At 39.3% G+C, this 27,416-nt stretch overlaps 2 protein-coding genes across 2 annotated transcripts in view; one reads left to right on the top strand and one right to left on the bottom strand.

The window, feature by feature from the left end:
* Positions 1-27,416, top strand: part of LOC131793486 (glycine dehydrogenase (decarboxylating), mitochondrial) — a 202,057-nt gene that overhangs the window by 170,444 nt on the left and 4,197 nt on the right. The window lies entirely within an intron of this gene.
* Positions 151-27,366, bottom strand: LOC131780750 (phosphatidylinositol 4-kinase alpha). The gene is made up of 36 exons (XM_059097351.2): positions 27,274-27,366; positions 25,938-26,325; positions 25,031-25,290; positions 24,307-24,372; positions 23,393-23,492; positions 22,149-22,328; positions 21,634-21,778; positions 20,640-20,858; positions 19,912-20,191; positions 19,223-19,332; positions 18,818-18,977; positions 18,021-18,311; positions 17,330-17,540; positions 16,474-16,669; positions 15,785-15,869; positions 14,997-15,173; positions 14,355-14,567; positions 13,477-13,645; positions 12,944-13,071; positions 12,645-12,851; positions 11,638-11,846; positions 10,518-10,731; positions 8,491-8,825; positions 7,861-7,951; positions 6,957-7,241; positions 5,676-5,863; positions 4,579-4,805; positions 4,202-4,293; positions 3,970-4,074; positions 3,660-3,785; positions 2,943-3,063; positions 2,603-2,720; positions 1,736-1,777; positions 1,519-1,608; positions 1,208-1,291; positions 151-757 (listed from the first exon to the last, which is right to left on the bottom strand). The coding sequence occupies exons 1-36, from the start codon at positions 27,358-27,360 to the stop codon at positions 706-708; spliced, it is 6,051 nt and encodes a 2,016-aa protein (XP_058953334.2). The 5' UTR covers positions 27,361-27,366; the 3' UTR covers positions 151-705.

Here is a 27,416-nt window from a genome sequence, read left to right as displayed (position 1 = left end):
TTTGATTTATCGTGCTCCTTTTGTGCGTTAGCCTTGATATTGGTTCAGGAGCTAGCCTTGATATTGGTTCAGGAGCTAGCCTTTATATTGGTTCAGGAGTTTACCGTAATACTATTCTGGTATAGTGGCATCTTCCACACAAAGAACAAATGACCCATTTCATTTTTATTTACTATATTACAGTATTGTGGATAATTCTACGATATATTCAACAAAATATTCTTCGTAATTTAAATTAAATTTTGTACAAAAGTTTGATCTTTCAACCATTTCCCTAAATAAAGAAACCTATTAGCCACTATTTTAAACCTTTTCAGTTCGGAGACCAAGGAATAAGTTCTCTTTTCCCCTGCATATTAATTTTAAAGTTATTGGGAGAATTTAGAGCTCTATCATAAAAGCATTCTTCGGCTGAAAAAATTGGTTTTCCCCGTCACTAAATAATAAAATTTAAGGAGAAATTGCAATTCTTGTCATGTGATCTCGGTATCTCAGTAAGTTATCCCTTGTTGTACTGGGCACTACAAGGCTATTAACATGAAATTAAATTCAAATTTCAGTGGGGAATGAAAACTGGAGACCAGTCTCATCCGAAGAAACTGACAAAACTGACCCTTACACTAACCCTAAGACTAGAAACAGGAGACCAGACCTGTCCTTGTTAGCATTACATCTTAATTTATAATCTTGTTGCCAATGATGAGTCTAGCATGGAATCTGATTTTGGGCCAACTGAATCAAATCGTAAACTCGGGTCCTGCAAAGGAAAAATAGATCACAATTTCAGACGCTCTCAAAAAGTGAAAACCAAAAATAAATCCTCTTGTGAAATGGCGACCGGTATTTTTATGTGAAGAAGTAGACCCTGGAGTTGAAGAGTAACTAGTCCAAATAGTGAACAAAAAGCAGCAAACTTCTTGGGAGAAATAGCATGGCATGAATACTTTTCCTTTTTAAAGGATTTTTCATGATTAGCAGTACAAAATGCCACCAGATGGATAGGGTGAATGTCACAAAGCTCGAAGAATTAACACCCCCCCCCCCCCATGGTATGCCAGTCTCCTGTAGGTAACTTTTCATCATTTAAGTAGGTTTACCTAACAGTTTGCCGGAACCCTTTCCGCTCCTTGGTGGATAAATGCATTTTGAGAGTTAAGAAAAAAGGTCTGACGAGTAAGGCGAGATCACAGCTCACCACTCTTCTCACCTGTAGTTTAGATAAGAGTCACGAATAACTTTCACCATGTATGCGGCGGCTTCTCTCTCGCTCTGTGCCGGGCTGAATCTTGCTCTGTTATAAGCACAAAACAATGAAAACGTCTGACAAACCGTTTATCGTAAAGTTAAATCCAACGCAATGAACATAGGACTACAGAGTAACTCGCAGTTTGTCATAGTGCAAAAACTTAAACACCTATTTTAAGTTACAGTTCCAAAATAACAAAAATACATATAAATATCTCTTAATCATCAATAAAAGCGGTGAACTAAAAAGACTACCCTTTCATCATTAATCACCTGAGTCTTTTGAGTGTTTCCCCCCGGAAACATGGCAAACCAGTGTCCAACATCAGTGCAACAAGAGATACGATTGCTTCCTGGTAAGGCCTGACAGGAGGGAAGAGGATAGTCAATGTTGAATAAAATAAATCACAAAACAAAAACCAAAGCTACGTAAAGCCAGATGCAAAGAAAAAAAAAGTGTGAAGCGTTTTTCTATGCCACTTTATCTCACCTCACTGAAAGATAGGCCTTCACACACAAATCCATGAACCATCTGAAAAATGAATCATATCAAAATTTGATCAGAGATACAGGTAAAATTGCGCAAAGTTGTCCAGAATGCTCCACGAGGGTTGAAGCGTTAGCCAGTTATGACTTTGCGGTAAGTCGTACGTAAATTTATTTCCCGTGAAATCGTTGGTGAGCTGGGATTTGTCGAGGTTCACATGTGAGAGGCCTTCTATGTGAGGAGTAAAAACTGTCATAGTTGGATTCTGATGTCGTATAACTGCGATGTGAAGATATTTCACGTTAGGAAAGAGCGCAGAGAAAACGTTCGCAACTTAGAAGACCAGTGAACCAAGGAACCACCGTATCTCAGTGGTGAGACCTAACAGTGAGTCGACCAGTCCTAAAAGAGGAGCGTTACGAGCCAGCTTTAATTTTGATCGAGGTGGATAAGAACCACGTTTCTAGATTGTTTCCAAACTGTTCAGAACATTGATCTTTACTTAATTCAACGAGGAATATCTAATTTACGTAGGTATGGGCATTTTAACCAAAACTTTAAGGGTTTTTCCTGTCAGACCACACTGTTGCTATGGTAGTTTGCTTCTTAAAAGGATAATCATAACATAATAAGCAAAGGCTGGATATTCCTTTGATACCATAAATCGAGACAGTCAAAGTATTGACTCGTTAACGAGGGCCGCAAATTTTGTGTGTGCAAGTAAATTAACCTTAGCAGTTGATAAAAGTATAATCATCAGATAACTAGCAAGGGCTAGATATTCCTTTGATACCGAAAGGTTACCCTAAATTGAGACAAAGAAGTAGCATAGGCTTACTGCCTGTGTTACGTTACGTTACGTTACTTTACCTAAATGAGGGGGACTCCATTGTTCCTCCCATGATCATCACCATTTCATGTGACAGTTTCATATCAGGCTCAAAACCAAGGTTGCCTCCGGGGGACGACTCAAACATAAAACCAAAATCTGTTTGGGTTACAAAAACCAGACTTGTGAAATAAAGGAATTAAAATAAACATAAGAAGCACAAAGAGGAAGGAGATAGTGGGGGATGAAGAAGATTACCCCAGAATTCAAACGACAGATTTAAAAAGGTACGACATCTTTTGCGAGATGCCAGTCCGCTTTCTATTTCGTGGCACAAAACATAAGAGTAGTCTGAGAACAAGGTGGGCTTCTGTAGCTTACCTATATGAATGATATGACCAGCTCTGTTCAGCATTAGGTTACCGTTATGTCTGTCTTTGATCTGCAGCAGGAAACTCACAATGGAGTATGCTGCCATACTTTTGATGAAATTGGCTCGAGCCTAAAAACAAAAAAATGGGGTTTAAATCAAGAAAGGTACAACATATAAAAATACCTTCCTGAAGACAAACCAACAAAGAGAAACGCAAAGTAAGGCAAAAATACCACAAACTTTAAACACAACCTTTAACCCTCAAATTTATGAATAACAGCGAGAATTCTCGACCGTTAAACGAAGGCCTTCGAAAAATCAACGAGGAACAACTTAATTTTTCGGCATGCCTTCAAGACTTTTCAAGATTGTGGCGAACAGTCGAGGACTAGCCATGAGGAAATCTTTCTGATAGCTACATCATATCTATTAGGACAACAACATCATTCAACATGTATCACAACATTAAATTTCTTTCCCGTTCAGAATAATCGTGTTTCCCGAACTTTTCAACGACATACTCTAACAAGCCACCGAAATAAGCTAACAATCTATATAGAAAAAGATATTCCTAAGTCACTTAGAGTCGTATTAGCCAAGAACAAAGTAGGGGCTAAAAATGGAGAAAATAAAATGGCTGCCAAATAATGAACTAATAATGAACCAAATAATAATGAACCAAATAATAATAATAATAATAAACAAAAGAAGTTAGATATCCAGACCTGTTGAAAAGCTGACGTGCTTTCATCACCATACGTCTTCTGATAATACTCGTACAAGTCCACCTCGGTTTGACGGCCAAGTTGGTCACGTGACTTGGAGTCTGGTACACATTCAATAACACCATTCTGAGACAGAAAATGATCAAAACTATTATAAGCAAATGTTGAAATGAATTCTCATCGTTTGGTCGTAAGATAGAGAGCTAATTACTTTTCGTCTGAGGCAATGAACGTAACAATGGTCGGGGATTCGGTTTACGGGAGAGAGTTCTCCAAGGTAAAAGATCTTTAAGTTCAAGAATTTTTTTACCCCAGGGGCAGTGGCCACGACTCTGTAAGGCTTTAGATAGACGTCTAATCCAACTTGCTCGAAGATGTTTTTAAAAAGTGATATCACCTGCAGTGCCAGCATGTCCTAAAGAAAAAAGACAGCACGTTTGACAACAAACTCTACAAGTTGTGTCAGATAACACGGGAATAGGAAACATAACACAAACCGAAATGTAAGATTGCTGGGAGACAATCTAAAAGACGCACGTTACCTGTCTGACGTCATCGCCGACTTTAAATATGGCAGCCTGCCAGTAGATCTTATTTTTTTCTTTTTCGTCCTCACTATCCGACGACGAAAAATCTACGAAGTTTTAAAACAAAAGTAATTTTTATACACTTTCAAATTATAAGGTCACATGGTATTTAACAAATAGAGAAGCCTTGACTGTGCTCTGTTCTGTTGTAAAGCACACAGGAAGCGGCTAGAGCACAGAAGAAGTGTAGGAAGAAACACGAGTCGTAGTCGAGTGTTTTTCTCCACTTCTTGAGAGAGAAGTCTCCTTTCTCCTTTAAGACAAGAAATTGAAGAAACTGAAGAAAATGAACTTGTGGCAGGATTTGTTAACATTCCGGTTTTTGTTGTTACCTTTTGACGAGTTCATGGTCTCTAATTCTTGAATTCCACAGTGTTTGACCTTAAACCGCGCGAGGAATGGGGCCTTAGCTGCACTCTGCATTGGCGTTCCTGACTTGTGATCAATGTCTAGCACCAGGGCCTCTGGGTTGCTCGGCAAATACACCCCTTCCTGGGCCTTGATCTTACTAAGCGCCTCGAGACATGCTTGTTTCCGTTCTGGACCTTTGGGGTACGGTCTGTGTTGTACAATGGAAAGAAACGAGTGTAGGATTCATACAACATTTCTCTCACGTGAAAATAAAAATTTCCTCTTAACATTCTGGTGTTTAACTAATATCTTAACAAATGTAGTCGGGGCGACAGACCAGAAACCTTTTGGTGACCAGGTTTTGAAAATCTGATAAAGCTCTTGAATCTATTGATAAAATCTTCCACCCTCGATCTCGAATGTGTTTTTTCTCTTTTAAATCGCAGTTCAAAAACGTTTAATCCACTTTGTAAACATTCTTATAAATTTCATCTTTTTCCATGGAACTCAAGAACATTTAGTTCACTACTTCCCAACGTGAGCGGCTCAGTTGGCGAGGGCATCGTACCAAAATCATGAAGTCATAAAATTATTAACGTGCGAGCAATTCCTCTTTATTAGCGCTTCGGCGCGAGCGTTTCTTTGCGTGCGAGAAAGTTCGAGGCTTTGAGCAACGCAAGCTAGTGAGCGGTCTGTCCCAGACTCATCTCAAATCTCCTCGGGCGGAAAAACACGCGTCTTGCAACGCTACCATTAGAGCCCTTCTCGCAGGCTACAAAATCAACTCTGTTGAAGTCCCGATTTTTTTCAAGGTTTATAACCCTTTCATTCCCAAGATCTCCTTAGGAATTCTCCTTGCTGTCTACCGTACAATTCTTACGGGATGAATTCAGAGAAATTGCTATTGGATCAACGAATAATCCCCCAATTTTTCTTTATTCTCATCACTTGTCTGCTGGATAATATATAGATATTGTAAGGAAAATTCTGTCCTGGTCACTCATGAGAGTTAAAGAGTTAATGGCATTCAAAATTTCGTGATTCACTTCGTAGATCATCTAATTGTTAACACACTAACCTTATAGTTCCAGATATAGCAGTAACTTTGTCGAAGAAGTCAAATTCTCGCTTGTAGAAATCGAGCGCTGTTCCAGACAGCGAGTTTGTGATTCTTTCAATTAAGTTCTCAAGATGACCGCCAATTTCTGAATCTTTGTGAAGGGCCTCTTCATCAGTAAATACGTTTGTTTTCATATTCCAAATAAGCTGATAAGAAATAATGGCAGATAAAGATCAAAGGTAAGCTCCAAATTAAGAAAAGCGATCGTTAAGTCCTTCTCTCTTGTCTAAGTTTGTAAATAGTTTGCTTAAGTTTACCGTCAAACGTGCAGCAATTGTTATGATACATCAAATAGTTTCTGCTAGCGCGATTGGTCTAAACGCAGCTCGTGATAGAATATTCCCCGGCCAAAACTGGGTGATATCCGAGAATATTGATATTCCTCAATTTTCAAACCTTACGTCCACTACGACAATTCTCCTTTTCAAATTTAATCTAAGATGACAGAGGGTTTTGTGGTTGTTACAGAAGAGGGGAAATCCTTTTTTGTTCATTCAGTCGTACCAGAGAACATCCAAAAGAAAACATTCCGAGCTGAATACAGTGAGCTGTTCGTAAAATTCTTTTCACACGCTTTGCAAAATATCTGAAGGATATTAAACACAATAGCCTCTATTTTGCGCGAAAACTTGTACAGATATTTGTCCTTGGACATTACAACTTCCACGAAGCTCACAGTTTTCCTCGAGTTCGGAAAACTGTTTGCATCTTGGAACAGATAATATCCGCGGACAAATCACCGTACAAATGTTTGCGTCAAATTGAGGCTTTAGTGAATATACACTTCCATATTAATTTCCAAATCAAAAATTATAAGCAGTTCTATGCAGCACAAAAAACATTACGTAAACTGTAATGCTCAGAACACGTCACGTAATCTATGCAACTCCAAACATGACACATCAGCGCCGTCACGCAATCTACGCTCAGCGAAACCTGCCGAAATGTTCGAGGACGATTAAGTTTACCTTAGTTTTAAGAGTCTAACATACGAAACTGACTTGTACAGCTCTGGAGACACTCGCAGGAGTATTTCGTTTACTTGCTGGAATGCCAGTCCATAACAGGCTATCCTTAGCACTTAAAAAGATTTCGGCAACGAGTTTTACAGAAACTATCTAAACTACCAGGTGGAGAGAGACATTGCAAGAATCTGCACTTTTCGATCCAGAGTTGAGCGCAATGGCCTCGTTCGTACCAGTGTCTACAACACAAATAACAACATATTTTGCAACCCACCTGATGAGCAAGAAGTTGCGAGTGCCTCGCGGCCCACATGATGTACTCACTTACAAATCCCAGTGCGTCGTAGCGAGTGGCTTGCACTAGCTGAGGAATATATAACAATATGGCGTCCGGCGGGAAGGACTGTAACACACGGAAGGCATACTGTGCTGTCAGAGGGTGGGGTGGGTACTGTTGTGAGAAGTACGCCATGGCCTGGACAGGGGGAATGGCTGACCAACACAGAATGTGCGTGAGCTCAGGAATATCGGCTTTGATATTCTTTTCAGTGACCAGATACTAAAACCAAGAAAGAGAGGAAAAGAGAGTAACCTTTCGGGCAAATTAAACAGGCCTCAAGCAACAGTTCGAAGCAACAGTTCGAGCACAAAATTCGATGCTGCTCTTGTTCTTAACCAGTGTTATCATTTTTCAAACTCTGGGATATGAATCGGATCTCATTCCCTGAGCGAAATTGTTATCATAACTGATAGAAAGCCATTTTCGCGTATGCACAAGTTATTGAGGGTTGGCCGCCAAATTGAGAATTCACCAACGAGAATAATGTACAACGATCTTTTTTTTTTTTTTTTTCAAGTTCAAACATACTAAAGATTTACATTGTGAAGTACTTTCGTTCGTGTCTCTGATTGGACGAACGATGTATTTTCACAGTCGTTCACTTCCATTCTTTGAAATTTGTCGGTCATTTCTAAGAACATATGAAATAAAAACATCATATCATGGAAAGTGCTTAAACGGTTTTTATTCAATCGTTGCGATGCATAAAAAAAAACTCACTCGGTAGCTGTTCTCAATCATTTTTTTTTTTTAAATGCATCGTAACTTGAGAATAAAAATCGTTCGTGCGTACTTTCCACGGAATAATCTCTATATCCTGTTGTGAGCTTCGTGTCACCTGTAGAGCTTCGGGTAGTTGAGCTACTGCTGTTGGATGGATTCGGACCAAGCGACTGACTTCTTTGTGTACTGCAGAAACTTCTTTGAACCTTCGAAAAGTGAGTTGGACCAATTTAGAAAAGTAGATATGGATGCAACCCTTGCTAGCGCGTGATCATTCAAACAGCCACTGAGCAATATTTTGACATGCAATCATGTCAATTATGATGTACAAGGTGCACTGAACTTTCAAGTCTGAAGATGAAACCCCAATGTGTAATCATTCAAAAAAAGCTACTGAACAGTTCATTGACGTGGTAAAGTTTATTTTGCTGCACTAAGATATTCAACCCTTCATGTCTTCGGATGAAATCTTTGAGTGTGATATTCAAATAATGGTGTGGAGCAGTGATACTGATTTTTGATACAGTCCCAGGTGATTATAACTTTTAAGTAGGTGATTCAAACCTTGGTGTGCGACTCTTAGACTGAAAGCCACAGAACAGTAGTCTGATGTCATTATGGTACTGTTTATTATGTTGTGCAAAGTGTTTCTTAGAAAAATTCCAAGAATTTAACTCTATCGTTTGTCCTTTCAATTGAAAACTACATAGTAGCACTGTCACGCGGAAAAAGACTTGAAATTTACCTTGCTGGTAGAAACACAGCAATGTCTGGTGAGATGTGCCAAGCAAGCCTCACAAGGTCCCTCCAAATCCTCTCGGTAAAAACTGTTTGATTTGCCCAGTTCACCAATGACTCCATTCCGGTGAAGTTCAGCTCTGGGCGAGCCATAGAGTTATGCCAAGTCGACAACCGTTCAATCTCCCGACGAATCAACGCCAGAATCAGATTCCGTCGCTTCAAATAATCCTTTAGAACATGTTGCCCGCCTGTGGCCTCTTTTCCAGTTGAGCCCTCTGTGGCTGAGCGTCGAGAAGAAAGACTGCTGGACAGCGGTATTGTGTTCATCCAACGATTGCCCTGGGGTCATATGGCAACGAACCATGTCAAACAAAATTATAAACGCATGCATCTCAACTTTGGCAATTGAACTTGCTCCTGAAGATTAATTCTTATTTTTGTGCATTTAACCAGTAAAACTTGAGGGTTTATCTTAGAAAGAGCTTAACATACAATTAACAATATGACTTCGGGAACCCGTTGACAGATCAACAACGTTATTTGAGCCAATCTTGTGACTTCATTTTGATCTAAGTTGAAGAAAGTAACCTCAAAACCACTGTCTGCATTAAACAGTTCGATAGTTGCAGCGGACCGAAAAATAAAAAGAAGCCTGAGTCGAGTCGCAAAACAAAACATTCTTCTTCTTTTTATTTTTAACTCCGCTGCGAATATAGCATTGTTTACCACCGCGCTCCGTTTTTCTAATTGACCGCCTGGAACAGGCCATGTCCACTTTGGAAAAACGTAGAGAGACCAAACAAAAGCCAACACAAATTGTAAAAATAACAGATTAAAACAATAAAAAGAAATAAACTAAAAATTAAAAGACAAAGAAAAGAAAACAAAAAACAAAAAACCTAGAAGTGCGTCCAAAAAGGCACCCTTCTTATAGATGCCAGTGTTAAAAGCAAATCACGCATTACCATTTCTTCCATAAAAAGCGCATAAGAGCTTCGTCTTGACCCTTGAATCTGTTACAACATTGTTTGGCGATTAGCAATCAGCTCGTAAAGTGTCCATCAGCAGCATTAGGCGAGAAAACGAAGAAGCATCACGAAACTATTAGCCGGTTAGTTTTATGTTCCTGAGAAAGAAGCGCTCTGAAACGGGAGGAACACGCGTGTATCGCGCGAGGAATACTACACGCGGTTCACTCACGTGAAACTAATTCTATAAATTGTACCACAATCTCCGGAACTTCAAGAAGCGAAGGAAATTAGAAATACGAGCAAGAAATTTTAAGCCTATAGCTTCGCACCATTGAATACAACTTTAATTTTCTCAGAGTTCAACAGTTCAGTATAATCAAGTCTCATTTAACCAACAAAAAAAAAACAAATAAACAAAATAATTGAAAAACACAAAAAACTAAACGCGCAGGAAATAAGTGTTAAAAATATAAATAAGGACCCAAGTCTGATAATGGGACGCGTCCTAAGATCATTAAAATTACCTGCAAACGAAGCCCTCAGCAAAATGATGCAATTGGGCATTGGGTCTTCTCTAGGGATCGTTAAAGTTACCAACAGCTTAGCCCCTAACCCAGATGGATCACAAGTGTTCTGGAACCCCCCTTGAGATCGTCAAACGTACCTGTAGATAAGGCCGTAACCCAGATAGGCTCTAAGTGTTCTGGAACGCCCATTAGGGTTCGTCAAACATAACTGCAGAAAGGGCCTAAGCCGGATGATCCACAAGTGTTCTGGAACCCCCTTTAGGGATAACCCAGATGGATCACAAGTGTTCTGGAACCCCCCTTAGAGATCGTCAAACGTACCTGTAGATAAGGCAGTAACCCAGATAGGCTCTAAGTGTTCTGGAACGCCCATTAGGGTTCGTCAAACATAACTGCAGAAAGGGCCTAAGCCGGATGATCCACAAGTGTTCTGGAACCCCCTTTAGGGATAGTTTAACGTACCTGCAGATAAGGCTCTTATCCAGATAGGTCACAAGTGTTCTGGAGCCCCCATTAGGGATCGTTATACATACCTGCAGGAAGGGTCCTATGCCGGATGATCCACTGGTGTATTGAGATCCCGTGGAGGAGCCATGCGTTAAAAGCTGGCTGGTGTCTACAGGCGCCGCTACCATAAAGTACTTCATGTATTTTTTGTCGGAAAGCATAGCCTGCCAGAATTTGATCAACACCTGAATGTCTTCCCGCAGTTCTACATCCTTGCTGACTGGCCACATTGGTTCCACGCTGCCAACAGTGATATAAGAAAGAAGGATGAGAGACTGGAGCGAGTAATACAACGCCAAATTAATGCATCGTTTCCTTGCTTTTTAAGCTTCGTTAAAATCCGCATTCAAACTCAGGAAACTATGAACATCTCCACAAACATAGGTTTTTCCAATAACATGGGAAACAGGAAATTGTAAGAAAAAAAGCCAAACATCAAACTATTTAGCGTTACTTTGTACAGTAAAGATTTCTTTCGTCTGATTGGCTTGTTCTTTTATCGAAAAAGTCACCTTCTCGAGATACTTCCGGTATTAAAGGATTTCTGAGTTTCACAAAAATGAGGAGATCGTAGAATTCTCAAGCTAAATTGCAATGGCTTGAGCTACACAGTTAAATGAGAGAGATGATATTTTGACCCAAATACCTTATATAAACGATGTTCGCATGTGATCTGAAATTAGCGCAATGACAGAAAGGAAACCTCACCCCCAACATTCGTTACCGTTGCCCAGTTGGCAGAAGCGTCCGAAGAGTGTCTAGGAGAGACGGGTTCGAATCCCGTCGAAGCCTGAATTTTTCTACTATTTTTTAAAAATTTTTTTTTTTGACTCATCTGCGAAGTTCGCTTTTTACATGTCCCTGATTTGAACTATATCATATTTAAAAGCTAAAAAATTGCACAAAATATGACGACTTAATTCTAGCTTGTTAACCATTAATAAAGGGGGAAGGTTTCTAAATAAACTATGGTAATGCGTCGGTGGTAGAGTACAAAAGGGTAATTTAGTATTATTAACTGAGTTGATCACGTAAATTGGCCACCAAGCTGACGTTTCGAGCGTTAGCTCTTCGTCAGAGCGATTGACGAAGGGCTAACGCTCGAAACGTTAGCTTTTCAACTCTATATACCAGTACAAACTGTACCTAAAATAGTCCAAAGCATTGCAGTAGATCCTCTCCCTTAAAACATTCTTCATAACTGAGTTTGATAAGAAGTCCCCTTGAAGAATGGACAGTCCAAGATGAAGTAACCGAAACCTGGCTCTGAGAGCAGCAATGTGCCGGGAAACAAAGTTCTTTCTTTGAACAGACAGTGGTAGACAACGCTGCAGCATTGTAACAAATATCTCCACCTACAAAAGATAGGAATATAAGAAAAAGCGCATCCTTAAGTAAAAGTTTGTTTTAATAATTTCACTCCCAAGATTTTATTAAAAATTCTCCTTAAAGTCTACCATACAATTCTTACGACGTTAATTAAGAGCACTTGGTACTGGATCAACTAAAAATCCCCTAATTGATATTTTCCTTTATTCTCATCACTTACTTACTTGATATTGTATTGATATTGTAAGGAGAAACTCTGTCTTGGTCACTCATGAGAGTTAAAGGGTGAAATGGAAGAAAGAGAGAGAGAATGTTGAAAGAGAACTGGCGTGCACACAAAATGGCTGTCTCCCTTTATGGCAGACGCTTAGCAATTAACCCTTTAACTCCCAGATCAAATTTGTAATTCTCCTTTCTGTCAACCGCACAATTTCTATAATGTTAGTTCAGAGAATTTCGTATTGGATCAACTAATTATCCCCAAATTGATTTTTTTTATTCTCATCACTTATATGATTGATATTGTATTGATATTGTAAGGAGAAATTCTGTCTTGGTCACAACTGGGAGTGAAAGGGTTAGGGTAAATTGTGCTTTTTTCCTCGTAATTACGCTGAACAATCGTGTTTTTCGCGTTTCTCGAGTTTATCGATAATATTCTTTCTGAAAAATAATATGTACTTTTTCCCAGTACAGAATGAGACACAAACACTCCTTTACTAGCACCACAACCTCCAATAAGACCTCAAAAAAGCAAAGTTGAAAAAAATATATCACCATATATTTGCGCTGGAGTTGTTTTTGTAAACATTTCTGTCCCTCACCTGGTCACGACTGTAATACTTAATCACTTCAAACCGACGAACAAGAAACTTGATCCAAATGTCATGTGGAGCGACATTAGGGGGAGTGGGTGGGGATCTGTTGTCGGAAAACGCTGATAGTGGGCTCTCGGTCAGCTGGTCTGCTGCAAATAAACCGATCCGTCGACAAACCGTCCACTGCCATGCGGCGCTGATTTTACTTAACATCTGGAAATACACAAAAGTTATCGTTCATAACTAGAATTATTGAGTATCAAAATCAACCAATGGAGACTGCTGCAAGAAAAAAAAAATCTCACTGGAAGTTCCAGATCTTGTCGCGCACCCATGATCCATTCCCAACACGACACAGCGGTGGACATGGACAGCTCAGTGAACAAATCAGCCGGACACCAACACAGATTATGCAGTAGCTGTCGATCAACAGCTAGAAGAAAACAAAGAATAGATACTTCTTTTAAATTCTCAGATATTTTTGACTGCGAGTACAAAATTTTCTAGCAGAGTTTCAGGTCGCTCGCTCGTGCGCGTACCAGCATAAGTTTAGAAGCGAAAAAAACTATGGAAAGTAAGACACTGTGTGTAATATATTGACAAATTTGTTCTAAGATAAATAAATTATTTCCGTACGTTGTAAAATGTTGTCAGGTATGAATTATGATATATAAAAAGGGCTCTACTGACTATTTTGTCTTAAATAGACGACTACAAATTTACTGCTGGCGACCATTTTTCGCCAAAAGGCAATTTAGGACTTTTTTTCATTTAGGGCCCTGAATTACCAATTCGCATTCTTGCATAAAATAAGATGTAGTACAAGTGAATGCAGTACCTTGTGAAGTCACAAGAAACGCTGATGCTCTGAACATGGCGGCTACAAAAGCATCTTCCTTGCCCGATTTCGCTTCCTCTAACTGTTTGTTTAACATGGCGGATAATGTTTCACTCAAATCTTTATTTTTAGACGTCTGACTGGTCAGTAGTTCCCTTATTCCAGAAATCTACAAGCGAGAGTAATCGAACAAAGAACGTGAAAAAGAATAGTATCTACTTCCAACTGCCTTTGACCGTGCTTAGCCAGCTGAGCAGACAAAACAAAGTAAAAATGAAAGTTCCTTTGACACAATCGATCCAAGTAAAACCAATTATCTCTCGCATTTGATTCACCAAATTCTGTTGGCTTTATATACGAGCGTAAACACTATCAGCAAACACACATTTATGTATGAGGAGTCCTTGTCAGCGATTCTAGTGTCAGTTCAAATTCTGTTAGATTTATGTACGAGCGTAAACACTATCAGCAAACACACATTTATGTATGAGGAGTCCTTGTCAGCGATTCTAGTGTCAGTTCAAATTCTGTTAGATTTATGTACGAGCGTAAACACTATCAGCAAACACACATTTATGTATGAGGAGTCCTTGTCAGCGATTCTAGTGTCAGTTCAAATTCTGTTAGCTTTATGTACGAGTGTAAACACTATCAGCAAACATACATTTATGTATGAGGAGTCCTTGTCAGCGATTCTAGTGTCAGTTCACTCTGTGCTCTTGGCGGGCCAAATAATAAGCATTTTATCTCAAACTGTCTTAATGCGGAGCACAGCAAAGAAAAGATGAAAGCAAACGAAGTAAAACAAAAAATTCCGGAAGCAAGAAACATACTTCCTGGTGTAAGTTCATCTACTGGGCGATATGTGCCGTATTTACCTCTCCCAAATATCTGCTTCTCAAGGTCAGTCCAGACACCACTTGCGAAGTGTCTTGTTTCACACATTTCGGTCGTTTCTCAAGGAACACGTGACTAACCGCCACAGAAGAAGGGTTAAGTCCAGCAAACTGCAAGACATTCTCCGTAGCAAGGGACAAACCAGTGTGGTGGATCCCTCCCTGAGATGCATTTCCTAGCTCCATGATGTAATCCTACAACAGAAAAAAGCGCAATATAGGAATCACAGCGATCGAACATCTGCGCATGCACGGACGTTGTAAAGAAAAGGTCGCGCGCTTTCAGGCTGTCAGAACCAAGTTGTCTCACACAAGTTACAACCAACCAAATTCTCCCTACTGTCTGCTGTACAACTCTGGAGAATTTGGAATAGTATCAATTATTACTACCTTAATTGATTATCTCTTTCTTTTTTCTCTCATTACTTGTCTGCTTGACATTGTCTTGATAGTGTAAAGAGAAATTCTGTCTCGGTCAATGGTCAATTCATCAAACCCGCCTGAGAACCTGCAATGAAGCAGCCACAGCTGCGGACGATAAATCAGCCCGGAGAGTGAAAGACAGAGAGAGACTGGTGCTATTATTCACAAGGAGGGGTAGGAACAGTGATGATGATGACTCACCTGTAATAATGATCTGGTTGTCTCCGGCGCCCACTTAAGCGCCTCCTTTATTATTCCACTGCAGCGCGCAGCAAAATCTCTAACTGTCCCTTCACGGCCGTCCATCTCTTCAGGAACAAGCAGCCTGACAGGTACAGAGCTGGGCACCGTTATCTCGATTTTCTGGTGGTTTTCATTCTGAATTGCGGCAATGATGGGGAAAACAAAACTTAGTACGGCCATAGGACAAGTAGGTGGGTAGGTAGGTAAGTTGTCTTAAATCAAGTCTACTGGCTCATTCTGCCGGAGCTTATCCTGGTTTCAATAGCATAAAGCGACTAGGAGTATTATTACGCATAATTCACGCATTAGGCCATTTTACAGTTGTGTACTCAGCTGCCAAGCCTTTGATTTGGAGTGAGGCTGAAGTTGACCATGTTGCGATAGTGACCTGTGTCTAACTAGCAAGATAACATAGTAATTTACATTTGAAAAGCAGCAAGGTTTGTATCATATCAAAGTCACCCTTAGCATCACTCCTGTTCAAAGGCTTGGCAACCAAACACGCAACTGTCAAATGGATTATCCACAAAAGTCGCTCCTTAATACTTCCCCCTTTTCAACTTAAACAGCCAAAAAGTAACCTTTACTCTGCAAACAATTTTCTCTTGGATGGGTTGTTACTCTGGCAACTAGGCGGTTTAAAATCTAGCCTATATATTAATTATTTCCTCCTAATTAACTGCTTGTTTTGCGTGTTAATTACCACGAAGTACTTATAAACGTTCTTTGATTGGATGTTAACTTACTGGATGGTTCAGACATTTGGATAATTCCTGCAAAAGATCCAACATAAAATGGAGCACCCTGCCGTTCCATAAAAGATGCGGAAACCTATGTTAGACAAAAAGACCAAGAAAAATTAATCGAGTAAATTGCGTTTCTTTTGAGGTCATGGCTGCTATCTTTAATCCTTTACACGCTAATATCGTTATGCATATTCACCATACTCTTCTCTATACATTTCCTAAGAGGCTGACAAGGAGAATTTGTTTAACAATCAAGCGCTGCTTTAGTTGGTGATCATCTCCTCTATTCTCGTGACTTTCATGTTTGATTGAGGGGTGATATTGTGAGGAGAAATTAGATGCTGGTCACTCTTAGGGGCTAAAGGGCTAAATGAATTGCCATTTAAGAAAACCTAAAGAGTGCACGTGGAAGTGTCGTGAAACCTGAACTACAGTAATCACAATAGCCAATCAGAGCAAAGGCAAATCGCAAAAGGAACCAATAAGAACTTAACTACATAATCAAACTGCCTGAAGCGCGGGAAAACGCGGGTGACAAATTTGTGAGTGTCTCTAGTTTTGCATTTGATTTGTTGGAAGGATGGCGCGAGTTTTCCAGACCAATCACAAAGCGTGGTAGAGCAAACCCAATACACTTTCAGATTACTTCCGACGGCCAAATAAAAGTAGCACAAAATTTTTCCACTTACTTGTCAACAAATGAAGATAGATACTTGTCAGCAACGCGCCTTATCCATTTCTGAAGATGATTAAATTTCACCAACAAAAATTGTGCATGCCTCTCCAGTTCTGTCTCCCTCTCCATTGTTCTAGGTTTGTTGGACATAACGTTTAGAAAAACCGAGAACACTTTATCTCCAACAGCGGAAATACATTGCCAGATTCCTGATAACATTACAAAATGAATAACCAGTTATATTTAAGAGTGATCTAACACGCACAAGTCGGCTACAACCATCACCCCCAAATCACAAATAAGGTCACAAGAAAAAAGGGAAATGATCACCAACGATTGAAGCTCTTGATTGTTAAACAAATTCTCCTCGTCAGCACCTCAGAAAATGTATCGAGAGCAGTCTGGAGAATATGTCTACTGATGTTAGGGTGTAAAGGGTTCGTGTCACTGTCGAAACTTGCTGAATACGATTTTAGCGTAAGTAGTTCCAATTAACCCTAAAACTCCCGCGAGTGACCAAGAGAAGATTTTTTCTTTACAATATCCACACAATATTGCGCAGACAAGCGATGAGGGTAAAGAAAATGTCAATTAGGTGATTATTAGTTGATCGAATAACAATTTCCTAGTAACAACATCACAGCATTGTATGACAGACTGTAAGGAGAATTACTAAGGAGATCTGGGAGTCAAGGGGTTAAAACGTTCAGTATAGAAGTTAAACTCGCGACTACTGAGAAAATAAATCAAATTGATGAGCAGAACGAGTAAATAAATTAAAACTGGGCGCTTTAGATTTCAAACCACGCGCCGCAAACTCGGAAGCCATGCTGCCTTCCTGCTCTTGCACCCAAGTCTTATTTCCTTACCAGCTTTGTCTTTTTCGATGGCTTTGTCCTCCAAGTAATCAAAAATGGAGTAGAACTTTCCTGGATCAGACGACACCCTGAGTGATTCCAGTCTGTACACTGAGAGTAGGTATGTGCACTGACCAAAATTTAACTTGTTCACCAGAGTGACAATTTCTGTAGGGTTTTCAAGAGTCTCTAGCAAAGTTGTGCGTACTTCATTCAGTTCAGCCTGGTGGTGGAGAGAAACGGAAATTTTAAATTATTTTGGTGGTACAAGTTATTTTGTTTGAAATGTCAATTACAAGTGTTGTCCCAGGTAAAGCACGAAATTTTGCAACCTCAGTGGTTCATCGAAAACTCAGTGACAAGGGCCTACCACGCTAAATTTTCACGCTTTTCACCCTTTTTTCGTCACGCTTTTCACGCATGTGAACACCGTTGGGCCCCAAATGAGATTCTAAATGATTTTCTGTCTGGGTTTTTGTACTCGGACGCGAATTTTGGGGATTTCACGCTGTGGTTTTTCAGAGGACGGAGAGAGCTATAGTTCTCATTATTTTTTTGTTGTTTTTGTTTTGATGCCTCCTTGTTGGTCTCTATTAAATAAAATTAAACCTTTTCGGATATCATTGCTGTGATTTATTGGCAACCAAACGCGCTTTGTCGTTGTATAGCAAAAACAACAAAAACAAAAAAAAATTGCACATACCGGAGCCACGGAATCATTCCTCAAGGCAGAGTTGTACATCAATTCTGATCGGAGATGACCTGTGCCGAGGAGCAACGGAGACTTGGATGCAATCTGACAGACCCCTTCATACCACTCGTGAGGCCAGATACCGGACCCTTCAACACCAAAGCCCATCACAACACAATAGAGCCAGAAGTCGCGGAAAAGCTTGTGAAGGCGAGGCTTGGGGTCACTAATGACTGGAAGTCGCTGCATTACAATTGATATGACTGGGATGAGGACACCAAGGTTTCCTGCGCTGGATGAAGCCTGTGTTTAAAAGTAAGCAACAGCATTCATGTGAGTGGACAGTCCAGCACGGAGGTAGGGTGACAGCCTGAACTGAATATTCGATAAGTGGATTAGCAGTGCCTTAACTGTTGGTGTGCTACACTCTGGGTCGAGAAGTCTAGGTCGAGACCTAACACGTCATTGTGCTATGTTTTTGGGTGGGAGACTTTATTCTCACAGTGCACCTCTCCACCCGGGAGTACAAAAGAGTACTGGCAAACTGTAAGGAAAGTCAGCTGAAATATGTTCGGGGAGGGGGAGGGCAGGGGAGCGGTTGCCTACAATGGACTGGAATCACATTCAGCGAGGAAGCAAATACACAAAGATTTAAGACGGAATTCATTGTTCGTTTCCTAAATTAAATTTGCCAGTTTTATATAGCAGTAGCCGAACTTTAAGTATTGTTAACTCGTTTTTTTCGGTAACATATCTATAACTCATAAAAATTATGACGTTTTAAAGAGAAAGCGTACACGTAATCTTACCTTGAAAGCCACAGGTGCTTTTTCGCTGACTCTTTTGCTCTCTAATCCCAACTGTACAAACAGCTCCAACAGGCGCACCAAGTAATCCTGCAGCTTGGTCTCCCCGTCAAGATTTGCCGCTATGTTGGTGTACGCATTGATGACGGCAAGAGCACAGTGCCTGAGGATTTTCAAATAAAATGTGCGTACAAATTTTTTGCACATCGGGCCCAGCACACAGATAAAACTTCAACATCGGAAGGTGAATTCTCCTAACAGGTAATTAGACATTTCTTTGTTGACTAGTTCTGAGAATTAGTGGATGTAGCAAGATGTACGTAAAGCTGTAGAAACCAAGATGCGCTCTGGCCGAATGAGTCTCCAAGCTTGTGTGCCATTATTTCTCATTCTACAGATAACACTCACCTGTAGCCCTCCGTTTTGTCATTGATCGAGGGCTCTGGAGAATACGCCATTGAACCTGCGTCTACGGTTATCTTCATGAACATCCCCATGATCTGCTGATAAGACTGTTCCTACAATTGGAAAATTTGTTACAAATTATCATCGTTTCTTTCACGATGTTGTCACTTCCCATGTGTTCGCGCCATTGCAACTACACAATGGTGGATTTCTTGAGTCGTACTGGGCACCTGATCACGTGTCACAATATGAAGCAGCCAATCACAGCGGAGCATAACTTTCCTGCGCCCTGTGATTGGTCACGGAAACTCGCGCCAACCTTTTAAACAACAGATACAAGACTGAAAGAAATACTGACTTGGGTCACATCCGTTCCCCACCCTTCAGCCAATTTGCTTGTTTTCATTTGATGTCACCCTGTGTTCTTTTTTAAGGACTTACGAGACTCAATCGGAAAGCTCCATTAGGACCGATAATGCTACATAGAAGAAGCTAATGAAGATTAACCTTAAACACATATGAGTGACTAGCATCTAATTTCTCAATCAAATATTAGGTTCCTAAGAATTAGGGGAAAAAGCTCTTGATTTTGAACTAAATTCTCCTTTTCGGTAGAATTGGAAATATATAAAAAACAGTATGGAGAATATACATGCTGATGTTAGGGCGTAAATAGTTAAGTATAATCATACCGATCCTGTAAGAACAAGGTATCCAAGTTGCTCAACAATCAGAGGATCCAGAGATGAGGGTGGGCGGCAGAATCTCTGTTGCAGAATCGTCAGCACAGACTCTGTTGTCTTAGGAACAGAGTGCAACATGAAAGCCACATAGCCCAGCGTCTGAATGGCGTTGGTAGAAATTAGAGTGGAATTACCGTCACTGCTCTCTGAAATATAGAGTCTGTTGGCGACGCGGGCCAGGAAAGCTTGGACACAGTTCTCGTCAACAGTTTGGCCTGACTTGAGTACCCTGAAAGTATATTGACAAACTCAAATTTCGCTTCAACCTAGGACTGTTTTTTCGCAACGGCGAGTAGAGAGAAAAAAAGTGTTACGAGGCTTATTTTTGGCCGTCGTGCAGAAAGGTACCTGTGTTCAAATTTCAAGATCTCCAATTTTGTAAGCTGTACAAAGTGTCCTTTTCTAGTTTTCTTATCAAGCTTATTTCTGGCGACCAATCCATGATTTCAGGTGGAAAAATGGCACTTACTCGCAAAGAAGTTGAGTGTGCTTCGGAAATGTTTTCAAACACTGTGAGACTTCAAACACCATGATGAAATTTACCTGAAAGTGCTCTCTCGAAGAACTTAAAAAAAAATTACCTTAGTTCAGTGGCTAAACGAACAGAAGTTTACAAACAGTTCAAATCAGCAATAGGAAAATAAAAACAAAAACAGCCATTCAAAATCTCAACCTACCGACAAATACTGTCCAACGTAACTTTTCTTACTTTCTGGTACGGTGAATCTTCAGTCTCCTTATTTGAGGAATGACTAACTGTGAGGTATTTGTCGTTGGTGTCTGATGACACCGTCATTACAATGTTTGCCGCCGTTGGCTTCTTTTTGTTTTCAGATAACTTAACAAGCAGAGGTGCAGGTTGAAGAAGGAAGTCTTTCAGTGAGGTCAGTACCGGCCTACAAAATGAAACACAGGTAAAAAGTGACGCTACAATATGATCTAACTTATTAAATGGAATAAGAAAGAAATTATCGTTATTGTTATTATTATTATTTTTTTAATCAATGGAATTAAAAGGGATTTACACAGGCACTAATGGGCCAATCGACTTGAAGAAGTAACTCTTCCCCTTTATTCAACCCTTTACACCCAAACATCAGTATGCATATTCTCCATACAGTTCTCTATACATTTTCTAAGGTGCTGTTTAACAATCAAGAGCTTCTTCAGTTAGTGATCATTCCCTTTATTCTCATGACCTTTAAGTTAGAGTCAGGAGTGAAGTTGGTAGAGGGAACTAGCTGGGAAAACTGTTCAACCACTGGGCTATTGTTTCGCGATTGAACATATGAAAAGAATCGTTCTTACCACCAAGACAAAAAATTCTGAAGGACAGCAATCTCCTTCCACCCAAAGAAGATTTGAGATAATCTTAATGAGATAAATTATCAGACTGAAGAGAACTTTGGAGATTCGAGGACAGATCTAAGTACATGTTCATTGATCTCGCAAACATTTTGCTCATTTTTGGAAAGTCACCGATTCCAAGCAGCTTCTGTTTTAATGTATTGAATACAATAAGATATTACAGATATAAACTACCCTTGAAACGAATATTCATTTCTTTACCCATAGTTCACATATACGATTTTCACATAGTTACAGTCATTAACTACCCTGATTTTTCTTTTCAAGTAATACACTGCACACAATCGCGCGAATTATCTTCACCTGGTTAATGATGGAATTTTTTCCGCCAGTGTAGCAAGCCCTTCCAAACAACAGAGGATAAAGAGACAACTGCCTGTCTGAGCCAAGGACACGGCTAAGCTGGAACACAAGAACTCTGAAATATTCTGGCAGAGTGTATCACCATCTGTAACAAAAAACACACAAAACTGAAGCAAGGGGAGCATTATTTTTCAAGGTCGACAATACAAATGAAGATCATAAACTGCTTAGGTGCGACAGAGCTGAGTAACGTCGGAGAAAATGGCTTCAACGACAACAAGATGCTTAAGGTTTAAATGCCAGCCCCTTTTTCCTCCGCAATTTCCGCTGAATTTTTTAGCTCAAGCGCTTGAGCCCACGTTACTGACAGCATAGCCGTAACGTAGCATTGCGTTATTCAGCTCTGCCCTCGGAGCGTGACGTTTATCCAATAGCACCGATTTAAAGAGTAAATCGAGTGGTTTTTAATTTTCAATGGCAACTTTGAAGAAGATACAATGATCGACGTGACATACCCTGCTCATCTTGCAATGCAGCTGTCCACACCATCAGATCAACACTGGCTGAGACAGTTTGAAGCTTCCAAGGCAACGAAGCGGCAGAATTTTCTGCTTTCTTTTGAAATTCTGCCTTCACTGTTGTGAAAACCTGTTTGCCGACATTATAAGCTCTGCTTGCCACACTTGCAGAAATACCTGAAATAAAAAAAAATAAAATATTTTTCTTTGCGGTTGTTAAGCTGTGCTAATTCCTGTCAATCGCTCCATCAGTCGCTTCGTCTGACTGACAGTCTTTCCATCCTCCTAACTCATTTTTTCTGTCAGTCAGTCTCAATCCATCCATCTGTCTGTCTGTCTAACTGCTCAATCATCCACCTATCTTTCTGTCTGTCTGTTTTTCCACTCCTCTGTCTATTTCTCTATCAGGGTACTCTAATACTATCAACTGAGTTGATAACGTAAATTGGCCACCGTAACGAGACACTTCTGACGAAGGGCTAACGCGCGAAACGTCAGCTTTAAAACTCTTTACGGTGGCCAATTTACGTTATCCACTCAGTTGATAATCCTAAATTACCTTGTTATACTCTCCCACCGATGCAGCAACACAGTTTCTTGAGAAACTTGCCCCCTCTATTTATTTGCTTTTGTATCAGTTGTCTACACATTTGTATCTGCCCCTTTGTCCTTGTCTATACAAGAGTCTCGGTCCATATTTGATCAATTCGTCTGTCAGACCTGTCACTCCAGGGACTTATCAGTACAGCTAATTCACTAGATTTAAAATTATTTATCTGGGACAAAAATTATTCAACCCTTTGACTCTCAAGATCTAATTGTTAATAATCCCCTCTAACTGCTACAAATGTCCTTCTCAATAAAATAAAAGAATTTGGTTTTAGATCAGGATATAAACTTCTGCCTGATATATTTGAGTACTCTAATTACCTATTTGCTGGATAATTTATGAGTATTGTAGGGAGAAGTTTCATGTGAATCACTACTGGGAATTAAAGGGTTAAGAGAATCTGAACAAGTTACATGTACTGCTGTTATAAAGGTCCCCTCTCTGAACTGATTTCCCTTTATAGCAAATGGAGTGGCTGTGATTCATTTATCAATGTATGAGCTCATTAGATAAGCATCCATGAGTATCTCTTGAGGGCAAATATTGAAGAATGTTTCAATAAAAAACAAAATATTATCATTTAGGGTAAAATGGTTGTTATATTCTGGTAATTGAAGGATATGTGTCTCACCTGGAGTATTCTGACACAGATCCCTTAACAATGTTACCATAGATAACAATACAGCTTCACTGAACGAGTGGAAAGGAAAAGAAGTCTTTAACAGGTCTGCCTAATCACAAAAGAAAAAAATATGGGTTAATCTATGGGTTAGGAATTTTCACAAATTTTCCAGTCTATATTTATTACAAAAAACAACAACAACAACAACAACAACAACAACTTTAGGTATTATCAACCACTTTCCACTGATAGGAATCAATGATAAATATTATTTAAACACAGAAGTAGATCAATCATAAAAAAATTGATTGCTGAAAGGATCTCAACCTGATTCAACAGATGGCACGCTGCTTATGAAAACTGAATCAATCAATTCCTTGTTAATATGGCATTATGGGAAACTGCATCACATGCTAGTTAATGGTTACTGCTAAGATTCAATGAGGTACACTGAAAGAAACTAGGTTAAATCCAAATCAGCATAATTGCATTGGTTTTTGATGATCAAGACATTTCATTGTCAACACATCTTTTCTAACCAGGAGTATTAAAGGGTGGAGGCAAATTGCAGTGGAGGGGCCACTCTAAAATACATTGGCAGTGCCCCCAAGTAGGTGATTTCCATTAATAGTAGATGCACAATATTAGGAGCCAAAAATGTAACTATCAAAAAACTTTAAGAGTGAAGCTTTTAATAGAAAGGCAAAAAAAGAAAAAGAAAAAGAAAAAAGCAATAAGTACATCAAATATAAACTATGATTGCAACATGTCTTTATAAGCTGTCTTCTTTAGCAGATTATTCACCCCAATATCATGCTTTGCATAGATTTCCACCAAAACATTGCAATTAAAACCATACATAATCATTACAATAACTACATGTATTCTTCACCTAATTAGCATTCATCTGTTACACACATTACCTGAATGCAGTCTGACAAGACACTGTCTAAGCCTTGAAGAATTGGAGAAGTAATCAATTGTTCCACCTGTCCGAAACATAACAATGAATGAATTAATGATACATACCCTATTAATTTATTAGATTACGCAGCCTGGGTGCTCATAAATCAACCCTTCCCCCCCCCCTAACATCAGTATGCATATTCTCCATACTGTTCTCTGTACAATTCCAAAGAGGCTGATTAGGAGAATTTGTGTAATAATCAAGAGCTGCTTTAGTTGATGATCATCTCCTCTATTCTCATAACTGTCATGTTTGATTCAGGGGGTGATATTGTAAGGAGAAATTAGATGCTAGTCACTCTTAGAGACTAAAGGGTTAATGGGCCTTGAGAAAGGGTGCTTATTCAAGGCTGGAGGTTCATCAGATTTTTACCATTTTCAGCAAATAATAAAATGGTGAATTTAGAAATCGTAATTCAATAAAAAAAAATTTAAAAATGCTCTACTTAAGAACTTCAGTTTTCTCTTTGAAGGGGGAAAGGGGCCTGGGGAAGGAGGGACTTTACAAAGCTAGGCACTCACTTTTTCTACCTACAGTATGGGCATGTAAGTATTCCAACAAAACACTTTTTCAAGATTGGCGGCTTCATCAGTTGACAACAATAATTAAAGTAAATATTGCACTTAACACACAATTACAAGCACTACATGTACAGTGTATTGCACACTAGGGCAACTTACCTTTGTGATGAGGTCTTTCAACTGAACATCAGATAAATGATAACTGCTATCTCTCTTGCCTTGTGGAAAACTCAAAAATCGTCTTGGAGCAGAGCGACTCAGGGCCTTGGGCAGCTGAAGTTCAGTAGGAGTGGCATGTCCAGAGTTGTTTGGAAACAACAGCTTTGTGATCAGGGAGGGGTCTGACACATACACACTGGAGACACCAAGGGCTTGAGCCACACCCAACAGGAGAGGAACAGTTGTGCGACAAAAATTTGCTGGATGAAAGTAACAAGCAAGGATCAGTGGACTGTTACAGAGGTTATGATTGGTGAGTTATCCTCAGCAATATCTCCAAAAGCAATCATTGTTTTTAGTTATACAATATTTACTTTAAAATAATATTTGAGAAGTATAGTGTGGTAGTCTAAACCCTATTAACTCCCAAAATCTCATTAGTAATTCTCCTAACTGTCTGCCATATAGTTCTCATGATGTTTGTTTGGAGAATTTGGTATTGGATCGACTTATACTCCCTTAATTAATATTTTTCTTTATTCTCGTCACTTATCTGGTTGATATTGTCTTGATATTGTGAGGAGAAATTCTGTCTTGGTCACTCATGGAAGTTAAAGGGTTAACCCAGCTTAACCCTTTTAATCCAGAAGAGTGACTAACATCTAGTTTCTCCTTACAATATTACAGCTGAATCACACATAAAGCTTGTGAGAATAAAGGATATGATCACCAAGTAAAGAAGGCCTTGATTAATAAACAAATTATCCTTTTCAGTACTTTAGGGAATGTCTATAGAACATTATGGAGAATAGGCATGCTGATGTTAGGATAGAAAGAGTTAAAGATGGTCATGAAACAGCTTACAGAATTTTGAGTTTTTTGAAAAGTATTAATTACAACATTTTACCTTTTTTAAGGTCAGGGAGCTCTTGATAACTGCAGCACTGTTCAATTACAGTATTGAACAAGTTAAGTTGCAATTTGATGATGTCTCCATCCAAGCTGTTGTCTTTTGCTGCCAGCCCACTCATAAGCGTCACAAAACAGAATGCAAATTCTCCTGCTAAAGGGCTGGTAGGTGACAGCTCTGGACCTCGTGCTTCCAGCCATTTGGCAGTTGGTAAACTCTTGAGAACATTCACCAAATAAGGCATGATTTTCTCCTTGTACTGCAAGCTGGAGTGGAGTTCAAACAATCCCAGAGCAAGAACACCATCAGTACCACGTTGATCAAAGACAAACACTTCTGTGTCTGAAGCAGGATTTGCTGGGCACAGACGGCTTAATCTCTTTACCTAGTAAAGAAATTAAAGAACAAATAATCTTAGTTCTGATGGAGGGGTGGGTAATTTTACCTAAAATTCATGCGCAAGATAAACTGAAAATATAGGTTAAGAGAAATAATTATTTTCTAGAAATTTAACCCTTTCACTCCAAGATCTAATAAGTAATTCTCCTTACTATCTGCCATACAATTCTTATGATGTTAGTTCAGAGAATTCGGTATTGGATCAACTAATAATCCCATAATTGATATTCTTCTCTATTCTCTTCACCTATCTGTTTGATACTGTATTGATATTGTAAGGAGAAATTCTGTCTTGGTCACTTGTGGGAGTGAAAGGGTTAAAGTAAAATTCAAGGTTTAAAAAGAACAAATAACAAACAACAAATAGCATAGCACCAGAGGAAAAATAAAAATATATATTCCTGCTAAAACAAATAACAGACACCCTTAGCGCTGAAGTGAAAGGGTTGTCTGACCCACTTCAGTTTCCTCATTTGATATTTTATGTGTGTTTAGTTTGTTTGTTATGGGTTTTACTTCTTGCTCAAAGTATTCCTCTTAGGTATCTGCAATTCGGCTTTCTCAAGAAAAGCCAAATAGTAACAATAAATGGAAGCTTAAGATTATGAACATTAGCAGACCATGTAAAACGTCCAGTATTATTGATGTGATTTTGTCTCAAATACAAGTCTCCTTCTCAAATTTAATATTTTCGACTTTCAAACATTTTTAAGTTTGATGCTGTAGACCATTTGATCTATCTTCACGTCGTTGATCCAATCACATAAAAATTTTGAGCTGAAATTCGAGTTCGCATACCTAAGTAAACATACATGTAAGCTGAAGTTTCCGATCCTTCACGTGAATATTCAAAATAATTTCAACACATTTCTGATCATTTTGTACCCAATGTAAGCAACGAATACATCGTTTTCCGAAAAATTTCCGATCTTACCTTTTCCCAAGGTGCTGGATTTAAAGCAGCCAAGGAACATGCTAAATGCCGCAAAGATTCGGCTGGTTTAGTCCCATTGACCGCCATTTTGTTTGTGAGTAATAACAAGCCACCGGTGGGCTCTGGGTTGATGCGAAAACAAC

This window comes from Pocillopora verrucosa, chromosome 12 (genome assembly GCF_036669915.1).
Source record: "Pocillopora verrucosa isolate sample1 chromosome 12, ASM3666991v2, whole genome shotgun sequence".
Lineage (NCBI taxonomy): Eukaryota > Metazoa > Cnidaria > Anthozoa > Scleractinia > Pocilloporidae > Pocillopora > Pocillopora verrucosa.
This window is presented reverse-complemented; position numbering and strand designations above follow the sequence as displayed.